The sequence below is a fragment of the Hyperolius riggenbachi genome, chromosome 4 (genome assembly GCF_040937935.1).
Source record: "Hyperolius riggenbachi isolate aHypRig1 chromosome 4, aHypRig1.pri, whole genome shotgun sequence".
Classification (NCBI taxonomy): domain Eukaryota; kingdom Metazoa; phylum Chordata; class Amphibia; order Anura; family Hyperoliidae; genus Hyperolius; species Hyperolius riggenbachi.
In genome coordinates this window covers 320,332,438-320,355,546 of record NC_090649.1, presented here as the reverse complement: position 1 = coordinate 320,355,546, position 23,109 = coordinate 320,332,438, and the positions used below count along the sequence as shown (strand labels likewise).

General features: G+C 41.2%; 1 protein-coding gene across 2 annotated transcripts in view; it reads left to right on the top strand.

The window, feature by feature from the left end:
- The window catches only part of TAB2 (TGF-beta activated kinase 1 (MAP3K7) binding protein 2), a 91,550-nt gene extending 68,800 nt beyond the window's left edge, over nucleotides 1-22,750 (top strand). For both annotated transcript variants that reach the window (XM_068231727.1, XM_068231726.1), the window contains 5 exons: nucleotides 705-2,139; nucleotides 10,741-10,901; nucleotides 12,031-12,124; nucleotides 14,517-14,612; nucleotides 20,534-22,750. In XM_068231727.1, coding sequence (XP_068087828.1) covers nucleotides 819-2,139; nucleotides 10,741-10,901; nucleotides 12,031-12,124; nucleotides 14,517-14,612; nucleotides 20,534-20,679 — 1,818 coding nt within the window. In that variant the 5' untranslated portion in view covers nucleotides 705-818 and the 3' untranslated portion in view covers nucleotides 20,680-22,750. The remainder of the gene's footprint in view (nucleotides 1-704; nucleotides 2,140-10,740; nucleotides 10,902-12,030; nucleotides 12,125-14,516; nucleotides 14,613-20,533) is intronic.
- The last annotated feature ends 359 nt before the right edge of the window (nucleotides 22,751-23,109 follow it).

Here is a 23,109-nt window from a genome sequence, read left to right as displayed (position 1 = left end):
ACAATGCAATTATTGTGCATGAGCTTCTAAATAAACTGCTGCTCTGACCAACCTTGATAGTGTGGTTTGCCAGCTCCCCAAGCAGGAGTGCTTTGCTGTGAGGTGAGGCATGTTCATGCTATGGAGAGGAAAGTGGGCAGCACCTAGTATACTTCATGAGTTTCCTGGAGAAAATTGTTATCCCACCTAAACCATTGCTTACCCCACCACAATCGCCCCAGACAGTGCAATGCATATGCTATGTAAGTAGAGCAAGTATTTATCTACTTGTATGTGTGTTTTGTTTTGTTTTTTTTTTCTTTCTGAGATAGTATGGCTGACAGCTCCTCTTTACATTCAACATTGCATGTTTGATGTTCTCATAAAAACGTATGGCTTTACCACTGTATTGCACACTCTCCCAGCCCCGTATGCTCCAGCGTCTGGGACAAAGCCTCCTCCACTTGCAGATGAGTGCTGTGGTGGAGATGCAGAGTGCCATGGCACTCGTCTGCAAGGGGGAGTGGCTACACAACAGAAGCCGGCGCATACGGGCTGGGAGGGTGAGCAAATACAGCTGTAAAGTCATAAGATTTTGTGAGAACACTGCACATGCAATGTTAAATTTAGACTTTATAGTAATTTTAAAATCCTTTCCCATTTAGTATTTTTGAAAATCAATACATAGCTTTTAATGTAATGTTTTCTTTATTTTTATTTTGTAGAACAACAATAATCTGGATGCCTGCTGTGCAGTACTTTCTCAAGAGAGCACAAAATATTTGTATGGTGAAGGTGATTTAACAGATGAAACTGGCCTTGCTGGACTAAGAAATCACATGACATCCCTCAATTTGGATTTACAGACTCAGTATCATGACATCAGGGATGGAAGTAGAATGAATGGAAGCAGTAGGACTTTAACCCATAGTATAAGTGATGGTCATCTTCAGGAGGGCCAGTCCAGCAATGAACTATATCAGCAAGAGCCACAGACTGCTCCTGCTAATGTGCCTTCTAGCTTTAATGTTTTTGGTATTCCTAATAACCCTTCAAACCATGGCCATCAGCTTGGACTTCATTTAGGCAGCAAAAGTTCATCTGGCTTACAAACACCCAGGTTCAACCCCATCATGGTTACTTTGGCTCCAAATATCCAGTCCAGTCGTAATACACCTACGTCTTTGCACATACATGGTGGACCGCCACCAGCGTTTAACAGCCCTCACGGAAATTCTATTTATATTAGACCTTACTTCCAAAGTGGAGCAACAAGACAAACCCCACAGCAGCCTGGATGGATGTCTCAGATTCCCTCGCAACAGCAACACGTTTTTCAACACTCACAGCCAAATGCCTGGACAACTCTTCCTTCATCCTATACACAGTCGCATACCTCATCACAGTCTAACCAGCAGAGTCATCAGACTTCTCATGTGTACATGCCTATAAGTTCTCCCACAACGCCTCAAGCACCTATTCTTCATTCATCAGGGGGAAGTTCCCAACCCTCTTCCCAGTTCAACATTCAGAATATCTCAACTGGTCCTAGGAAAAACCAAATTGAGATTAAACTTGAACCTCCACAAAGGAGCAACCCAACAATGCTGCGTTCCACAAGTTCTCGAAGTTCCACTAATCCATCTTTAAACACCCCCACAAGGAACCAGCCCACTGTTTACATTGCAAGCCCTCCAAGCACAGATGAGTTGATCAACCGAAACCAACCAAAGGTCTACATTTCAGCTCCTGGTAGTGATGACCAAGTTGGTAGGAATCAACCTACACTTTTCATTTCAACAAATCCAGGTGCTGCAAGTTCAGCAAGGAATGTCTCAGGGCAAGTAAGCATGGGACCTGCTTTCATTCATCACCAACCACCTAAAAGCCGAGCACTTGGAAATAATAGCTCGGCCACTTCTCCACGAGTTGTAGTGACGCAGCCCAATACAAAATATACTTTTAAAATAACAGTCTCCCCAAACAAACCTCCTGCAGTTTCCCCAGGTGTTGTATCCCCAACTTTTGAGCCCACAAATCTCCTTCCGTTTGCTGAATCAGAAGGCATGCATCATTTAACGGACTCTGTTTTAGGACACGATAGGATAAGCGACACAAGGAAGCTAAGCGTGGGTTCAGATGATGCTGCATATACACAAGGTAAATCAAAAATGTACTTATTAACTATATATACCGTCTTTCCCCAAAAATAAGACAGTGTCTTATATTCATTTTTGCACCAAAGGATGTGCTAGGGCTTATTTTCAGGGGATGTCTTATATTTCTGTGAACACAAGTTCCTGTGCTGTGTGTCCTCCTGACATCCCCACTGTGGCACTGACACCTTTTTCTCTGCTGGATCCACCTTGTGTGCCACTTTTTTCCCCTTTGTACCGTTAGTGTCCCCTGGTGTCCCTCTCTGAACCTGTGTCCCCCTCTATCCCCTGTCCTCCTGTGTCCCGTATCTACTTGCCCACAAGTCTATGGGCTCCAGTAATAACACAAGTTTCCATATTTTCCCCCTTACTGCCGCTAGGTCTTACTTTCAGGGTAGGGCTTATATTTTGAGTGTGCTCAAAATTCCTACTAGGGCTTATTTTCAGGGGATGTCTTAATTTCGGGGAAAGAGGGTAGTAACTATTTTGTGTTGCTTATATCTGTTTCCACCCCCACCTTCGCCAAACTTGAAACTTTAAGGCAGTGCAAGCAAAAGACTGTTTGTATGTTTTTAAGGGCTCATTCACACTAGTCAGTGAGTTGAAATGCATTAATAAAAACGAGTGAATGGGTTTGTAAGTTGGTGTGCAATTCCATGAGTTTTAATCACTCCCAGTGAGTTGAAATGCACTGCACAGCAACTCACTGTTGTAGTGTGAATGATAGAATGAAAGTCTATAGACTTTAATGTTTCCTTTAAAACACACACTATGTGCAGTGAGTCAAAACTCGCTGCAACTCACTTAGTGTAAATGAGCCCTAAATACAGGATATTTTGTGTTACTGCTTTGTCAATTGTGAAAAGTAGGAAACCAGATCAAAGCAGTATTATTGGTGTGTGTGTGAGAACCACAGACACTGGAATGTGCTTATGTAAACATTCCATATCTACTGTGCTTCATTTTCTTAGTTGACTTATGCTTCTAATTTGTAGCACTATGTATGAAATTAGTTTTCTGTTTATCCACCAAAGTGTATGAAACAAAACAATAAATCCTTCTACAGAGGATAAAAAGTAGGGATAATAAAAATTGCACTATGCAGAAAGAAAACACAGACAACAGGAGCCCAAATGGTGCAGTATGTCACAGTACCACAAGTATATAAAATATGTGGATGGATTATACTCACAAAGGTGAGTTGCAAAAGGGCAATCGACCACTAGAAGCAGGTGGAGATGTATAACCTCGACTCCACTCGGGTAACCAGACTGAGCTGGTAATGGTCGCACTCTTGGTAAAAAGCAAACCTCAAATGACCTATATTTATCATGTGCCTTCCCCCTCCTTTTGGAGGGGGATCATCCCTCTTTGACTAAGGGCAAAGAGGCGCCCAGAGAAGATAAAATGCATTAAAAACACATAAACTGAAAAAAGTGAGGTGGCTTACCTCAATGAAGACAAATTCACGTATTAATAGAATTTTATTGCACTGGCAACGCGTTTCTTTGGTGCATGCCCACTCCCACCTCACTTTTTTTCATTTTATTTGAACGCATTTTATTTTCTCTGGGCGCCTCTTTCCCCTTTATCCTACCGAGGATGTCTGGATTCAGAACTTTGGGTTAGAGAGGCACTTGGCCACACTGGCGATTGCAAGCAAGTGCTCTCCAGTCATCTGGTGAGGAAGGGCCTTCCAGCACATAGGCATAGACTGCTGTTGCCCTGCCTCCACCATCAGAAGCAAACTTTTGTAAAGTAAATACTTGACAACTTAATTATGTTGTTTGTCAATATGAGTGTTTCTCAACATTTTACAAAAAAAGGGTCCGGTTATACATTGTTTGGTTAAAGGGAACCTAAAGGTGTGTGTGTGTGTGTGTGTGTGTGTGTGTGTGTGTGTGTGTGTGTGTGTGTGTGTGTGTGTGTGTGTGTAGCCATATTTATTTCTATTTAAACAATACCAGTTGCCTGGCAGTCCTGCTGATCTCTTTGACTACAGTAGTGTCTGACTGGATTAGGCACATGCTTGTTTCAGGTGTGTGATTCAGACGTTAGAAAAATCTGATCTGCGTGCTTCTTCAGGGTCTATGGCTAAAAGTGTCTCGTTCAAGTGCTGGCCTCTCCCACTCCCTCTTCCTGTCTGAATGTCACACGGCTGTCCACAATGCACTCTGCCACAGTGCCAGCCAGGTGGGAATGGAGGGGGTGACATGGGTAATGACTTAAAGACAACCTTAGACCGGGGATATAAAAAAAATGTATACATACATGGGGTTTTCTCCAGCCAGATCGCTCCCAGACGGGGCCGTTCACAGCTCGACTGCACATGTGCGGATTGGACAACTTACCGGGCCAGTTGCAGAGGCTGCCGGCAGCGGACAGCACTGTGGGAGCAATCTGGCTGGAGGAAGCCCCAGGTATGTATAGATTTTTGATTTTCTGTCTGGATTTCTGGGTGTAAAAGCAGTGCTTTTTTTTTTTTTTTTTTTTTTTTTTTTTTATTTCAAGAATTTTAGGCCTCCAATTCTAAAAGGAATCTTCGGGGAAAATAAGGGAAATCCGTTTTACTCATCCGCATGGATCGATTCCCGCTCGTCCGCGCCAGCGGTCCTTATCAGCCGCTGAATTCCCTGCCATTGTCCGCCGGCTGGAATCGAGCGGCATGATCGGGCCAGCTGAATATTATCAGCTGGCCAGATCAGCTGGTCGATACACGGTTCAGAAACGTACCGTGTATCCCCAGCATAACAGAGGAGGATTTTTATCCAGCTCTCTTATCTCACTGATAAGAGAGCAGAGCTGGCTTATGTAAATAACACACACACTGGAGTGTGCATAGAGGGGCCTGGAGAGGGGTGTGCATAACAGATCAGCACGGAAGAGTTGGCAGCCTTCCAGACACAGGGCGACAAGTCCGACAGGGGAAAGATGCATTGATTTATTAGAGACGGTGATAGTAGAAAGTGCTGCAGTAAGCCAGAGCACATTAGAATAGGTTTAGGAACTTGTAGGATGGTAGAAAACAGGATGACATTTTTGTTAGTCTCTTTAAGTCTTAACTCACCAACATATATCAGAATAAAGGCCTGGTAGACATCCTGCTTATAAATAAGACTGGAGCACAAAATTGTAGAAATAATTTTTGTCCTGTGCAGCAGATCAGGGTCCAGAGGGGGGGGAGTTAGACAGGCTAAACTCTCCACATACATACAGGGCGCATTTCTCCAGGTTTTCCTTCTGCCCTGTGCAAAAGTTCATATCCACTTTGAATTTCTGTGCCACCCCCAGTGATGTCACGATGTACGCGTATTGCCACTTCACCTCTGACCACCAGGATCCCTAAAGAAGAGCAGAGGTCGGGGGGGGGCAGATCCTGGAGTCCCGCTGGCCAGTGCTGATTGCGCGCGGGACCCAGGAAAACTATAGGAGCAGTGGTATCCTCAAGCCCGAGCTCTTGCGTCCTTGTCCGAGCTCAGCTCAGGATTACTGCCGGGGGGGGGTTTAAGAAAGGCCTGGTGCACACCAGAGGAGTTTTTCTGAGCGTTTTGAGTTTTTAAATCTGCTGCTAATGTTATCCTATGTGTCTGTGCACACTGGAGCAATGAGGTTTTGTAAAAAAAAAAACATAGCATTACATTGGGAAGAGCTTTTAGAGGTTTCAAAAGCTCTTCCCAATGTAATGCTATGGGGATTTTTACAAAACCTCATTGCTCCAGTGTGCACAGACACATAGGATAACATTAGCAGCAGATTTAAAAACTCAAAACGCTCAGAAAAACTCTTCTGGTGTGCACCAGGCCAAAGAGAGCATCTGTTTAGCAGTCTTATGCTGGGAATACACAATGAGCTTTTTCAGCAGAGATTTACGAAAATTATCTTTCAAACCATTTATCTGCCAAAAAAATCTCATGGGGTATTCCCAGCATTAGAAAGTGTCATCCAGAAATTCTTAGATGTAATCTCATTAGTTTGGGGGGAAATCTGCTACAAGCGATGCCAATTCTTACTATAAAATTCAAAAAGGAGCACTAAAGCAGAACTTGTTAATTTCACACACATTCTTTTCGTGTTGGCAGGTGACTCTAATTGTCTGTTCAGCTGCAGCAATTGTACTTGTCACTTTTTATCACTTGAATAGAAAAGTGCCTTTCTTAGAAAAGGTCTTCTTGTCAAGAACATTTATGAAGTGTTCCATTTTTGACAAATCTGACTGTGCATACCATTCTAGTAGCAGGTGAGAAGTTGTAAACTTGTAACGTGCTTATATAGTTTCACTGTTAGAAAATTCAAAGCCAATGATAAAAAGAAATTAAAAATTAAACAATTCAGTATACTTTGAAGCCTATCAGACTTTTAAAGGACAACTGAAGTGAGAGGGATATGGAGGCTGCCATATTTATTTCCTTTTAAAGTGGATCTGAGAAACTTTTATTCATTACATAATTGTGCCCTTTACATATAGTTTATAGGGCATTCCTCAAGCCAATTTTTTTTTTTTTTTTATTCCCTATAAACGAAACACGCCTTGGCATTCTGAGTCCCATGTAGCAAGTGCTCATGGGAGCTCAGTCTGGGGAGAAGGAGGTTTTTCCTGGAGGAGGAGGCATTTCCAGCCAGAGATTTCAGAGGCAAGGGGGTGGACAGGGGAGGAGAGAGGAGTGGAGTTTTTACAGGCTGAGGGGTGGAGATACAGAGCAGCTTGCCTGTGTTGTGATCACAAGCAGAACATGGCTGCTCTCATTGTATTACAGGAAGAAATAATCAAATACTGTTAGATTTTCTGTGTAAACGATCTAAACTTTGGAATGTGTATATCTATCTATAATATAATACGATGCCAGTTTTCTGTCAGCCCAGCTGATCTATTTGGTTGCAGTACTACACAAAATTTGAATAGTGTAAAAAGTGGTGGGAAAAAAGGCAAATTCTGGAGCTTTGGGATGCGTGTGATGCATTGCTAGTATCATAGTTTGGTTGTCTGTCCATCAATTTGAGCCAGAAAGTGGAAGGAAAAAACAAAAAAACCCTGACCTATATCCCAGTTGATCCAGGGGAAGGTGAAAAATTTTACAAGGCCTGGGCCAATTATCCTTAAAAGGGAAAAATTCCTTCCCGACTCCAGAAAGCAGTCAGATAAATCCCTGGATCAACTATCTTGGGAATTCCTAGTAATTTATAGCCTTGGATTCCCTTCAATGCAAGGAAAGCATCCAAGCCCTTCTAAACCACAATAGGACCATTGGTAGTATTAAAATGTCCTGTTTGCCCCTGTTAATGGCAAACGGATGTTTTAATAAGCCGCTCGATGCTTCCGCCACTGTGCATCTTCCTGCCGAGACTGACGCATCTTTGACTGGTGAATGGGAACATGTGTTCTCTGAGCCAAAGTGCTCTTATGGGAAAGATCATGGCTTCAACGAGAAGCCAGTAATCTTTCCTGTAACACTACTGCCTGTGTGCTTTGAACTCAGTGCACACAGAATAGTGTGTGTGTGTGTGTGTGTGTGTGTGTGTGTGTGTGTGTGTGTGTGTGTGTGTGTGTGTGTGTGTGTGTGTGTGTGTGTGTGTGTGTGTGTGTGTGTGTGTGTGTGTGTGTGTGTGTGTGTGTGTGTGTGTGTGTGTGTCAAGTGGTAAAAAAAATACGCATTTTACACTATATAAATTAAACAACCCCCCCTTAGTTACCAAAATAAATAGTATAAAAAAAGATGGCATTTTAAAAAAACTAAGCATAAAATATTTATTTTAGGGATTCAGCATTTTTACTGTGTATGTCATGAGGGTGTATTACTGTTATTTTTGCAAATAAGTGCTTGTAATAATTGATCAGGTACAAAAAAAATCACAAACGAGACACAAGAAATAAACCTTTATTTTAAAATAATATACTCTCTCCATACATTGTAGTAGGGCCATAATTTGAACACTGTAATACCCTGGACAAATGGGCAAATAAAATGTGTGGGTTTTATTTACAGTAGCATTATTTTAACACTATAGGGGATGGAATTGGAGAAAGTGTTTTTTTTTGTTTGTTTTTTCAGCTTTCCCTTAAATAGAAAGTGAAGTAATTACTGAAAATAAACATCACCCCCAAAATGCCTAATTTGTGGTGGAAAAAGCAAGGTGTAGATTTTTTGTGTGAGAAGTAGAAATAATTATTGGCCAATGAAAGGGAGGAACGCTGATGGATGAAAATTGCTCTGGTCAGTAAGGGTAAAAAAAAACCCTTAGTGGTGAAGTGGTTAAATGCAGATATAGCGTTTGCCATAATTACTTCCTGAAGTAAGATATTCCAGATTTTAAGCACTCTCACTGTGAAGATCCCCTTTACAAATGGAGGGCAAAACTTTTTGTCCTCCATATGCAAATCATGTCACCTTGTCCATTGTTCAACCCTAGGAACAAAAAGCTCACCTGCCAAGCTTTTGTATTGCCCTCTGATGTATTTATACATGTTGTAGTTGCACATTTATTTGCTGAAATAGCTTTATGCTTCTAGAGCTCGTAGCCTTGTAAAAATCCTGAGCCATTTCACACTAGAGACTTCTTACTAGTTGTTACTACTAAAGCTTCATACTCTGCTGACAATCCATTGTCTGTACAGGTGTTCCCCCAGCTAATTTAGAGATCCGGCATGCCAGATGTGTAACTAGTGACTCCTACGTGCATTGTTCCTCCGCCTGCTAGATCCAGAGGCTACCCTCTAGGCACGCATCTACATTTTTTACTTTAAGCCCCAGATTTGCTTTGAAGTGGACGCAGACAAATGTCATCCAATGAATGTAACTCAATGATTATAATTGCTTATATTTTACAGCTTACCTATACTGGGGGTGCTCTTGCTGCCTGTACTGGCAGTTGGATTGTTTTCCACTTTCATTTTAAAAATACTGAAATAATTTACTGCTTTTAATAACAAAAAAGTCATAAACAGACCTATATCTACTGTTTATATTGCTATACATTGGTATATAACACCACCCACCCAGTGATGGTAAGTCTAAGCTGTTTAGCTATGCTGAATTATACCCCAGAGAGCATTCTGGGAGATCAGTTATACTTTTCTACTGGCTTTAGAACTCTCGTTAAACATTCCAGAGATCACCTGACCTCTGTAAACTAGGGTGAGGGGAGATTTTACAATGGGCACATTTCACTAAATTTGTAAATGAATATTGTAAAAATTCAAATAGGCCATTTTATTCATGAAGTTCTTTTCACTTTAGTTGATCTCTCTTGCTGTACCACACATTGTTATTGGCTGAAGGTGAGACCAATCTGTACTGTCTGGGTAAGAGTCCCATTTGGCAACCTTTGCTAAAGCATTAACCTTCTTGGTATTCTGATGGGTTCTGGATTTTAGGGTCTAAAAGCAGTGCAATTATTTCCACTTCTAGACCCTAAATTTGTGAACAAAACACAAACCAGAGGAAGTCCCAGCACCTGCACAAAACTCACCTCCCTGGGATTCAGCGCTGCATTTCTTCCTCCACCGAATGCTCTATCCCTATGGTGAGATCACCATCTGGCGCTATGTAACAGACGGCAATCTCACCCGAGGGATTCAGATCAATGTAGGACACTGAGGAAACTCTCGATCTATCATGTGATCCTTTGGTGGCTGCTGGTTTGTGAAGAGAGCGTTTACTGAGCATGGCTGATTCTGCAGGCCCAGGCACCTGATCCCTGGGGGAATAGAGTATCTCTGCTTACAGAGCTGTCCTGCTCTCTTATACCTAGAAGACAGTGTTAATCCGTATGGTACTAGAAGCAAGACTAGTATTCCAAAAATGCAAGACATGTCTGTGTGCTTTATTGCAAACTTGTTGGGATATGATGCTACCTGATATTTTGGGGTCAATGGAGGCATGATTTCTTGTGTGAACTAATGTCAAGACGGAGGTATAAAACATTGTAGAATATCCCCTTATCTCAAAAGCCTGATGCCCTGATCTTCTGTAATGCTGGGAATACACCATGAGGTTTTTTTGGCAGATAGATGGCTTTATCATTTCTGACAAAATCTGATTTTGATCCTCGTTCTGATCGATTTTCTCATAGAAGTGAATGGAAATAGGTCGGAAAATCTATCGGCCAGTAAATCTCTGAAGTATGCTGTGTATTCCCAGCATAAAGCAGAAGCTAAGAGCAGCTTTTACAATGCAAAATTATTCTTGGTATCTAAAACTATTGCACGACTAGGGCTTTATAAGGTTACTGAAAGGGAACCTGAGGTGAGAAGGATACTGAGGCTGACATATTTCCTTATAAACTGGCTGTGCTGGGGGGTTAGTGTTAATATAGCGCTGGTTCCAGCAACCAGGCAATTTTGTGTCCAGCACCGTGCAATTCCCGCTTGTGCCAGATGAATATATAAATTGAGCCACCCCCTAAGGCAGATTAGTTAAGTGTGTGTGTGTGTGTGTGTGTGTGTGTGTGTGTGTTTTTGTCAGGCAGTACTGACCTTTTGGTAGAATAGGTGCTCAGATAACTTTGAAGTGGACACAGACAATTTTAATCCAATAAATACAACTACTCGAAGCCTGGATATTTTTTATAGTAGTACTGCACTAACACAAATTAATTTTCCCCTTTCTAGCTTTACTGGTACATCAGAAGGCAAGAATGGAGCGACTTCATCGAGAACTTGAAGTGCAAAAGAAAAAGCTGGACAAACTTAAAACTGAGGTTAATGAAATGGAAAATAATCTTACTCGGAGACGCCTAAATAGGTCGAATTCCCTTACCCAAATTCCATCAGTAAGTTGTTCAGTCTTGCTATTGGAATATTAAGTACTTTGTAGATGCTATGAGACCCAAGCACACACTTCCACTGATATGTCACATAGAATCACAGTACAGTGGAAGTAATGTGCAGCTTTTTGTTTAACTCCCCGCTGCAGTAAAAAAAAAAAAAAAAAAACTGTCAGTGTTGGTTTTTTGTTTTTTTGTTTTTTTCCTTGCACACTGGTGCGATTCCCTGTTGTCCACAGTCAGCTGCTCAGTTGGCTGTCTGCCAAAACTGATTTGCAGTTTTGTCAGATGAAAAAGCACTGCTGTTTTCTGCTGACTCGTGTGACCCCTGCTGTTTACTGATTTCGGGTATCCTGCAAAGTCCTTTCAGTCTTTCTTTTTTTTGTTTGCTTTTTTTGTAGTATTCATATTCCTCTCCACTCAGCTCACTCTAGTGCCCGGCATTTCCTTCTGCATGACGCGTAATTGTACTTAACATGCAGTAGGTGATTCCAAGCATTAGTGTAAGCAGAGAGGGAGGTTGCACAACATTGGACTTCAGCAGGTAGGTGAGTAGCTTCCAGCTGCAATATACTGTGGGCTCGGGGAACACAAGATTGGGATGGACAGAGGCACAAGGAGAGTCCCCGACGTGACAAACAGCTGGTCTTTCATATCTAGGATGTTTGTAAGTTATACCCTTTATTGTTTATAGCCACATTTTAAGGTGGTCATGTATCTAATTTAATACAGTGCTGCTAAGGGGAAGACAGACTGGACCATCCAAAGATACAAAACCACACAGTGGTGGATTCAGCTGATTCCAGTCAGAATACTGCTGAATACATGTTCTAATCTGAGACCGCGGTTGCTACCTACCAAATGATACTCTGAGAGATGAGGACCAATCTTCCAACAGTGCTGAGCTGTTATCACACAGTGTGCCTGCGGCTCTGTTCCTACGTGGTTTACAGCTGTATGGCTGTTGTCTATTCCCCAGATAGCATTAAGAATTGTCTGCTCAACAAATAATTTGAGCCAACGAAGACTTTATTACAATAGCCATTTTTGTGCATGGAATGCAGTATGTTGTCTCAGCTGGACTATATTTATTTATTTATTTATTTATTTTATTTCTTTTTCCTTTTTTTTTAAGCTGGAGGAAATGCAACAGTTGCGGAGTTGTAACAGACAGCTGCAAATCGACATAGACTGTCTCACTAAAGAAATAGATCTGTTTCAAGCAAGAGGTAAGAAATTAGAATGACTGCATAGTAGCATGGAAATAAGGTTTTAGATTATTATTTTTTTTATTTATTTATTTTTTATAATGGTTTCATCTCTGGCTACTTCAGATATTGATATTCATGGAATCAGTTTATTTGTGTTACATGCTGTTCAACTAGAAGATTAAAAATAACAGTTTAAGCATGGAGATACTGTTGTAGCAGAAGCTGTGATTTTGTTACTACGCTTTCTATATTTATAGACTTGCCTTTGCCACTTCTCCTCCACCCAAAATCCACTTTCAGACAAAGCGGGGAGGGTTTAGTCTGGTGGGCAAGGTCCCCTTTTAGCTATAGAATAAAAACATACTACTTTAATTGGTTCCCTCACAAAATTAGCCTTATGATGTATACACATTGGCCTCAATTCACTAAGCGTTATCAAACACTTTAGCGAATGTTTGATAATTTACCTCATAGGTAAAATCTAATTTTGAATTCACTAAGGTGTTATATTTTTATCGAATATTTTATTGATAAAATGTTCAATAAAATGGAATCCAACTTCTAGGGAAACTGTTCATGCAGAAACTCATTCAAACTTCTCTCTCGGCTGTATCTCGATGAGTACTGCCACTGCGGGAAGGGGAAGCGGAATTACTGTGAGGGTTTTGGCAGATGGGGTAAAAGAGCGAAACAATGCTGTCCCTTGGGGGACATGTGTATCCATCTAGAGTGTTGACGTGGCTTTAGCATTATATTATGACCATGGAAAGGGTGAGAGTATGAGCACCTCTGCGGGACAATAAATCATGTGACGAAGTTCTGCAGAAGATGTTAGCGCTATGTAAGTACATAATAAAATCGTATAGCCACAGCTTTTGGCTCTGTACGATTTTCCTTTCGCCACTATTACCAGTAATATTACAGCAGCAAGTTGAGTATGACCTGAAACACCTACTGGTTAGTGTAAAACACATACACCATTTCTTCCCCTGGCACCCTCTCCCCTTCTTGCAGAGTAGTATAGGGTGCAGTGCTCTAGCACTGCGTTGGCTGTCTTTTTTTCTTCCTGGCAGCTGCATGCTCTATATACTTACATACTTACAGCTCCCGATCATGTGATATGCATTGGGAACCAGAGGTATGCAGCATAGAGCATGTGGCTGTCAGGAAGAACAGAGACCCAACACAGCACTGAAACGGTTAAGTATTACACTGCTCCATTGCACTGCTATGCAGAAAGCGAAGGAGCAGCAGCCCCGATAGTCCCCCATCCCCCACAGTCTCTATAGTTACACCACAGTGTTCGAGACTGTTAAATCTTAAAATTTTAATAAACAATTTGGCCCGTGACTAATGGTGGGTACTCGCGATGCGTTTTTTCGGCCGAATTTCTGTCCAATTTCAGATACAATTACGTTATCTTTTCTTATCGATTTCCATTCACTTTTATAAGAAATTGATTAAAAAAAAAACGATCAAAACTAAGATCGGACATGTTGGAAATTATCTATCGAACCATCTGATGAAAAAACGTATGGTGTATTCCCAGCATTAGACTGCATTTTAGCTTTTGGCTACACCTCAGGGTTAGAGGAATGAATACCAGATTATACACATTGCCATGCATATGTCCTGTTAAAGAAAGACCTCCAAAACTCAATGGGGAGGTAAATAGAGCTGAAAACTAAACATATGAGGCTGGGAGCACATTTTCTGCTCAGGAAAACTGATAACCAATGTTGATCAGTGGGCTAGTTCATGCTTGAATGCATTTTTTTTCCCCTTCAGAAAAAAGCTGACAGCAGTGGAAGAAGAAAAAAAACAGGGCTTATTCCAGCCCCTTGCAGTCTATCAAGTCCAGGCCCAGATTTGCATCACAGGAGCTTATAGTCACAGATGTCCTTGCACCATAGACTTCATCCTCCATGTAGCTACAAACTCCGACCAAACTGCACTGCAAGTGTACTGGCTAGCCCAGTTGTTCTCCATTACTTCCCTTGCCCATCATAGGTAGCTACAGGTGCCCTTTAATACTGAGGGTACTTCTGGCTACCTAATACTAAGTAGCTAGTGGTGCCACCAATTGAAGGGAGATCTCATCAGTGGAATGCTGAGAGCTGGGTGAGTAACCTTTCATTTACGCTCTCCTCGGGACTCTGCATAGGGAAGGAGGGAGGAAGGCACTAGGGGAGGGTAGTGAGACTGCTTTCCATCAGCAGACGCCTGCAAGCACGTGCCTACAGTGCCTTATGGTAAATTCTGCCCTGACCAAGTGCCTCACTGTCCCCTCCGAAACATCCTGACCAAAATTATGGTACGCAGATAAGCCCATGCATGCGCAGTAGCACTCGACCACAGTTGTACTCATCTGTAAATTCCATGTTTCTTAGATATTTCCTTTTGTTTACAGGGCCACACTTTGATCCCAGTGCTATTCATAATTTTTATGACAACATTGGATTCCTAGGCCCTGTGCCCCCAAAACCTAAAGGTACAGCATCCGTTGGTAAGTTTAATCAAACATTGCACTTTGCATGTAAGAAATAAACATGTTGACACAAGGACTGTAAAATGTATGCCTTGTGACAAATTACCTTGAAAATTTGCTTTTGTAAATCCAAACCTTTAGGGTGCGCACGTAAACCAATTTGATTGGTCAATTTTACCACTTCCATGCAGTATGAGCACGCACGCACGCACACACACCATGAAAGTGGCTTGCAAGAGTTGCCCATAAATTACCATCTTTTGCTGATCAATATTGTATAAAATCCAGGTGGTATGTATTAAAGGATACCACAACTGAAATGTGACATAATGAGATAGACATGTGTATGTGCAGTGCCTAGCACAAAGATAACTATGCTGTGTTCCTTTTTTTTCTTTCTCTGCCTGAAAGAGCTAAATATCAGGTATGTAAGTGGCTGACTCAGTCCTGACTCAGACAGGAAGTGACTACAGTGTGACCCTCACTGATAAGAAATTCCAACTATAAAACACTTTCCTAGCAGAAAATGGCTTCTGAGAGCAAGAAAGGTAAAAAAGGGGAATTTCTTATCAGTGAGGGTCACACTGTAGTCACTTCCTGTCTGAGTCAGGACTGAGTCAGCCACTTACATACCTGATATTTAACTCTTTCAGGCAGAGAAAGAAAAAAAGGAACACAGCATAGTTATCTGTGTGCTAGGCACTGTACATACACATGTCTATCTCATTATGTCACATTTCAGTTGTGGTATCCTTTAAGCAATGGTTATGCGTGTCCAGAGAGCACTCTTGCTCCACTTGGGGGAGGTGGAGAATCCAATTACACACAGGCCAAAAAAGCAAGGAGCATCTCCTTCCACTGACATCACCTGCCAGCAGTAAAGAATGTCACCATGTGATAAATGTCAGAATGTAAATCAGGGAGAGGAAAGATTTTACAATGGGCAAACACTGACTAAATCAGTTATACATAATTATTATAAAAACGAAGCACTTTTTTAATCATTTTTATTATTATTATTATTACTCTTTAAAGAGGAATTCCATTGAAAATAATGTAATTAAAAAGTGCTTCATTTTTACAATACTTATGTATAAATGATTGTCAGTGTTTGCCCAATCTTTCCTCTCCCTGATTTACATTCTGCCATTCATCACATGGTGGCATTTTTGCTGCTGGCAGGTGATGTCAGTGGAAGGAGATGCTGATTACAGCTGTTTCCAACAGACAAAAAAGCAAACCGCTGTTTCCCACAATGCAACAAGGCTCCCACAGTGTGATGTCACAACCTTGGTCCTGACATCACACTGTGGGAGGGGTATCAGCCATACAGAGCCTCCTGATGATCCTTTTGTGAAAAGGAAAAGATTTCTCATGGGAAAGGGGGTATCCGCTACTGATTGGTTATGGTTTTTCTTTACAGCAAAACTATTTAATGTCTGCTTGTTTATACTTATAAGGAACCAGGAAATATGCAGTTTTCATTGACTTCTGTTTTTAAAGTGGAATATAACCCTGCATTTCAACTTTGCTCTAAAACATTATTTACAGCATATTATATGCAACCAGCATTTTTTTTACTAGACCAGCATTGGAAGGGTTACACACAGAGCTTTAAAGTTCAGTGGAGAAAAATGCAGACGCAGCAGAAGTTTAGATGGATAATTTAAGTAAACACAATGTAACAAGTGTGGAATGTGATACTGACTGTGCAGGAGCTCCCATACACCGAGAGAGAGTAAGTCACATTCCTCACTTGTTACATTGTGTTTACTTAAATGTATCTAAACTTCAGATGCGTCTACATTTCTCTCCACACGGAACTTTAAAGCTCTGCGTTTATTTCTCTCCATCCTTCCCCCCCCCCCCCCCCCCCCCCATCCTAAATCGTTCCAGTCACCTTGCTCTGTAGTGTGGTGTATGTACATGCCACCTAGCGTAAGTCTATTGGATCTACAACTACCCACAACAAGACTTTTGGTTGGGTTGTCTTTGCCAGTAATGGGTTCGAATCACTGCTTGTGAGGCTAGAAAAGGGTTATGCTGACCACAGGAGCATGGGTAAACCTATAGTTGTGCCAGTATTTGCTATGGGAGAATGCACTTGTGTTCATGCGCCTTGCTAATTATCATGCTAATAGTTTATATTTGAAAAGTGATTACAGTCTTACTAAAAATCACGCAGTGAAATATTGCTGTTGGTATGAAGCCTGAAATCTGGGTAGCAAACCAGTATATAGACTTCTCTACATGACTTTAATGGAGATGATCAGTTTTGCTCCCTGATTTGGCCATTGGGCAAATTCATAGAGTAATAAAGCATAAAGTGGAATGGTCTTTTGATCCTACTTTTATGGTATTTCTCCTAAAAGACAGGCAATGGGGGACTTATACAAAATCCCAGTGTACCTTTTCAAAGTATTTTGGATGTACAGTTGGGTCCATAAATATTTGGACAGAATACTTTTTTCTAATTTTGGTTCCGTACATTACCACAACGATGTATGTTTTGGGTCGCTGTTAATCTGCATCATGAAACACCGGCCAATCATGTCTGTTTACAGCAAAATCTTTCACATGCAAGTACCACACCTCAAATCAACTGCAGGCCTTTAATCTGCTTAATTGATATAACATAACAGTGGACTAGCCCACACCTACCCATGAAACGGCCTTTGAGTCAATTGTCCAATTACTTTTGAGTCCCTGACATTAATGGATTGTGTTAAAAAATGCTTTAGTTGCCTCATATTTTTATGCAATCATTTTTGTTCAACCACTGAATTAATGCTGAAAGTGTGCACTTCAACTGCATCTGAGTTGTTTCATTTAAAATTCATTGTGGCAAGGTACAGAACTAAAATTAGAAAAAAAAGTTGTCACTGTCCAAATAATCATCATTGACCTAACTGTAGTTTGTGTTTGTTAAAGCAACTAATGGAACCCCCAACCCCCCCCCCCCCCCTCCCAAAAAAAAAAGTATGGGCATTTCTCAGACTGGCTGATTTAGTTGTAATATTTGTCGGACAATGTGCAAAATGGCTTTTTCGGCCATTTCGCTATTAGCCCGGCATGGTGGTGTCATTTTCTCAGACTTGATGAAATCTGCAGAGAAGGGAAGATACGTGTTAGGCAGAGGAGAGTGGAAGATTTAGTTTTGGGCAGTGGGGTGGTGGAAGTTGGTGTTAGGCCCATGAGAGGGGGAAGTTAGTGTTGGGCACAGGAGAGGTGGAAGCTACTATTGGGCAGAAGGGGAAGACCGTGTTGGGCACAGGCTTTGCAGGTCGCAGATTTGAAAGCATTTTTTTTTGTTGCCTCCTGGCCAAGATGTGGTGTACATACATCTGACCTGTGCCACATCCCTCAGCCAGGTCTCACATTGGCCAGCCAATTTGGGGACTGGCTACACTCCTGACTTTGGCCGCATTGCGCTCTCCTGTACACACATACTTAAAATCAACAGATATTATACGGCACTTTCTGTAAACTCCACATTTTTGGTAGTGACAGGTATGACATCCACAGCAAAGGACCGGCACCACACGATGTGATTATAGCTCTTTGTATTTATTTATAGCAGCATAATAGCAACAGCATGAAAGCAACAACAGACCGCTGTTTCGGCCTTCCTAGGCCTTTATCAAGTTGCCTTGTGATCATGTCACAAGGCAACTTGATAAAGGCCTAGGAAGGCCGAAACAGCGGTCTGTTGTTGCTTTCATGCTGTTGCTATTATGCTGCTATAAATAAATACAAAGAGCTATAATCACATCGTGTGGTGCCGGTCCTTTGCTGTGGATGTCCTATTGTGACCCCTTGGTACCGGGGTGAGGACCTGGGCACGCCAATTCTTTTGCAGCCGGTTGTGTGCTCCTGGACTCTTGTGGATAATGGTAGTGACAGGTAGTGATATCCAGCGCCAATGCAAGTCAGTGGGCCATGTGCCGATATTCTTATGCCAACTGCTGCTCACCTATTTTATTAAAGTGAGTGAAGCTTCCTATGTAATACCCCTGGAAGGGCGAGAATTTCCAAAAGTGGAGAAGAAACAATTGGCAATTAGTTGTTTTATCAGCTGCTCTTTATAATTAGATTCCTAATTCCTGCATATAGTTTTATCCTACCTAATAAAACCTGTGTTTCTGCGTCCCATGTCCCTGTGTGTGTGTTTTTTCGCTCTGCGCATGTGCAGGGACGCAGAGACACTGATATGCTACTTGCAGGGGAGGACGGGGCCAGGAGGGCAGGCGTGTGCGGGCGGTGGAAGCGTGTGCGTGGCGGGTGCATGCACGCTGACATGCAGCGGTGACAGACCCAGAGCCCGTTTTTAAATGGGCTTAGGTCGCCTAGTTATGTATAAAGTGTGAACTTATTATGCAGCACTGGACAATAAAGTCTACAGACAAGGAGATGGAACACATGAATACACGATCACACAAACCCATAGAACTGTTAGGTGCGAGGCTAGGTTTATGAAGTCAATGGAATAGTGATCAAGTAGTCCAGGAAGTTTGGTCATTCAATGTGTAAGGTGCGTAATAGAGTAGGAAACGTGGGGCAGAGGACCTTGCCCAAAAACGTAACATTTTAGAGGGGTTGTAGGCACCATCACTGGTTTGATACTTTTATTTATTTTTTTTATCCCCCTCCCTCCATTTCCTTTTTAGCTTAGTATCTTATTGGTAAAGTTGTTCTTACTTTAACTACTTTGGCCTCCTGGACGTAGTAGCTATGCCCAGGAGGCCATGTGCACGTCCGCACGCTCCTGCGGCCGTGCACGCGCGCTCCCGGCCGCGGTTCGTTAGCCTGGCACTCAGTGAATCGGGCTATCGTGCCCAATCACTGATTCCTCTCCCCCGCTGAAAAAGCAACAGCTTCTCTTGGAAGCTGTGCTTTTTCTGGCTGTAACGTCCCCCATACGTCGCTCTAAGCGTATGTTACTCTTAGAGTGACGTCATGTAAACAAACTCATGGCTGCCATCTTGTGGCCAAAAAGTAAAACTACAACTACAAGTGAAAAAAATAAAACTCAAGACACATTTACATTATAAAACTATGGCTTACATCCCACCCTCCCAAAAATACCCAAATAAAATGTTTAATACAAAAAAAAAATTACAATAAAAAAGAAAACGTGTAAATATTTACCTAAGGCCGGGTTTCCACTGCTGCGAATCCAGGCCGATTCCCCGCCCACGAATTCGGATGGATTTCAGCAGCCTATAGAAGTCTATGAGAGCTATCCGAATTCGTGGCCGAGGAAAAATCTGAGGCCCTGCAGCATAATTTCATCCGTAGCTGTCCGAATCCCATAGCCGTGCATAGCACGGCTAGAGGGATTCGGCTGCGAGAGGCAACAGCTGTGCCGGCATCGCGGCTCGCAAGACGCATGCCGCCGCACAAATGGAAACCTAGCCTCAGGGTCTAAACTTTTTAAATATCAATGTAAAGATGAAATATTTCTAATTTTTTTTTTTTATTTTAAACTTTGTAAATAGTGATAGATGCAAAACGGAAAAAATGCATCTTTATTTCCAAATAAAATATTGTCGCCATACATTGTGATAGGGACATAATTTTAACGGTGTAATAACCGGGACATATGGGTAAATACAATACATGAGTTTTAATAATGGAGGCATGTAGTATTTTAAAACTATAATGGCTGAAAACCGAGAAATAATGAATTTCTTCCGATTTTTTTTTTTTCTTATTCTTCCTGTTAAAATGCATTTACAGTAAAGTGGCTCTTAGCAAAATGTACCCCCCAAAGAAAGCCTAATTAGTGGCGGAAAAAACAAGATATAGATCAGTTCATTGTGATAAGTAGTGATAAAGTTATAGGCCAATGAATGGGAGGTGAAAATTGCTCGGATGCATAAAGTGAAAACGACTGAAGGCTGAAGTGGTTAATGTTTGCAATATTTTTTTTCCCGTAGATCAAAGGTCCACTGTCAAGCCACCAAAGAATGTTCCAGACACGGAGGAAGATGAGGGAGCTCAGTGGAATTGCACTGCATGTACTTTTCTAAACCATCCTGCCTTAAACCGTTGTGAACAGTGCGACATGCCCAGGAATTACTGAGCCAAATAAGTCTTTATTCTTTTTTTTTCATTGGGAATCCAAGAGAAAAGGCATAAGCAGCATTTTAATATGATATATATAATATATATGTAATATATATTATATATAAGATCATAGTGGCCTTCTGGTTGTTTACCAGTGGTAAACATCAGCCCACAGAATAATACCTCAGTATTTTTTTTTTCTTTCTTTCTTTTTTTTTCTTTTTCTTTTTTGCACAGTTGGATTTGATTTTTGCCTCTAAAATCCGCTTATCAGTTTAAAACTGAAGCACCTGGTTACCAGTTGCGACCTGTACCATGTACAGTATTACTATTTACCCTCTCAGAATAATTCTCACTGTGCCCATATTTTGGGTCTTTACTACTTAATGTTACTGGAGTGTTATGGATATACAATGGAAATGCAAAACAGTGGCTCAGTTTTTGATCTCCATAAGGCAAACATCAAGTAAGAGGAAAACACTAAGAAATGGAGGATTGGCAGTTTTCTGCAGCCTCATGTCACCATCTGAACAGAGAAAAGGACTTCAGCGTTCAGTGGATTATGTGCCTCCAGAACCACCCTTGACTTGTGAAACTAGTATCAGTACAATCTATTTTTAAAAGAAACTGCATGCATTATCTGTGCGATACAGTGAAATTACCCACAGCTCCCTAAGTTGTACATAGTGCGGAAGCCTGCTTTTAGTGATTCCCCCCCCCCTTTTTTTTCCTTTTTGCCCCCCTTCTCACCATTTTCAGTTTCCTGTACTTCTGTATGTATAGTGTAATAGGGTTTCGTTAGCTTTTTCATTATCCTTTTAAACCTTTTGGCACAATCAATGTCCTTTTTAATGCTTTTCTAAAATACAAATGAGTGCCTTAAGTGATTGGTGGGAGGGAGAAAAGCATTGTGCTTAATTACATATACTCTTTTCTCCATGAATTTGCTGTATATTCTGATGTCCTGTGAAGACCTGTGAAAAACAATTGAAGAGACACACAGTGTCTGTCTTGGGGTATATCATTCATTTTCTGCACACAATGAATTTTACAGTGGTTGACTCGAAGCAGCAGAATATTTCATTTTTATGCCTGTGAACTTCACGCCTAAATCTTTGATATGTGCAGATTATTAATGACCATCTGTAGATCATGTCATTGCAGGAAGAATAAAATTGCAATTTCTAAATCTAAATGGCCAATTGGTCGTTTTGTAGGCGTATCCTGCAATGGTACAGTTGCGGATTGATTTTAGAATTCGGTTAGCCCTTTTTATTCTGTGTTAACTGTTTAGCTGCAAATGATGTTTGAGATTTGGCCGGTTTTGTTGGAAAGATGCGTAGGACAATGCTCACTTGTGGTTCGTTGCATAATGCTCCATGTCTTTCTTTGTACTAATTGCCTGGAATCTGTGGCATTCCTCTCTGTAGAAGATTGCTGCTTTATAAAAAAAAAAATGGTATGCCATCCCCAACAAAACACTCAATTATTATTTGAGAATAATCGAGAGCTTTGAAGCTGTCATTTTATAGAATAGTGCAGACTTTAAGAATTGAGGAGTAGCGCACATCTCAGTTTTCACTTTTTGTTAAATAAAACTGCTTAGCATCTCAAACTGTACATATTTGCTGTTTTTTAATTTAGAAAAAAGCAGTATTCAGGGCTCCAGTTCTTTATCCTCCAGAGTCCTCCACTGTAAATGACTCCTCCTGAATTGCTGCTGTTGGTTTTCTACCGCTGAGCAATAATGTGATATGCCTTGATGTTGAAGGCTCTTCATTGTGTTGCAGAATCAAGTTCTAGACTTTTTTAAGTGTTGAAAAGGCTTTTAAGTCTAAGCCTTCCAGCACTGTAAATGGGGCTAAGCAAAAGAACCAAAGCACTTACAAGCAATACTTTTTGTTAAAAAAGACCATTTTTCAGCTTCATCTGCAGTTTTCTGTGAAGATTGACAAATCAATTTTTACTTTGTTTTATTAATAAAACCTAATTTGGATATCTTGAGTTGATGGATTTGTGATTTAGCTGGGTAAACAGTCTTTGTAACAGATAAGTTATTTATAAAAATTAAAAACTATATATTCTAACTAGTTCTGGTTTGTGGATTTGTTTTTCGAGTAACCATGAAATATGATGGTTATTGTCACCGTTCACAGACCTACATCTCAGGATGTAAATGCATGTGAACCGTAAACTCTAGTAGTTGCAGTGACACTGACCTTGTGCAACATTGTGTGTTTCATGTGAAAACTTTTATCCAATTTACCTCAGCTGCCAGTTCTCTTTGGGTCACTACCTGCACACCATTCTCATGGGTACAATAACAGGAGGCACACTGCTGGCCTTTAAACTAATGCTTAGAAGGGTAGTTTGCATATGATGTTTTTGAAGAAACACCCAGAATGTTTTGTAGGTGAACTACACTGTTACGCAAGTTTAAAAGCCA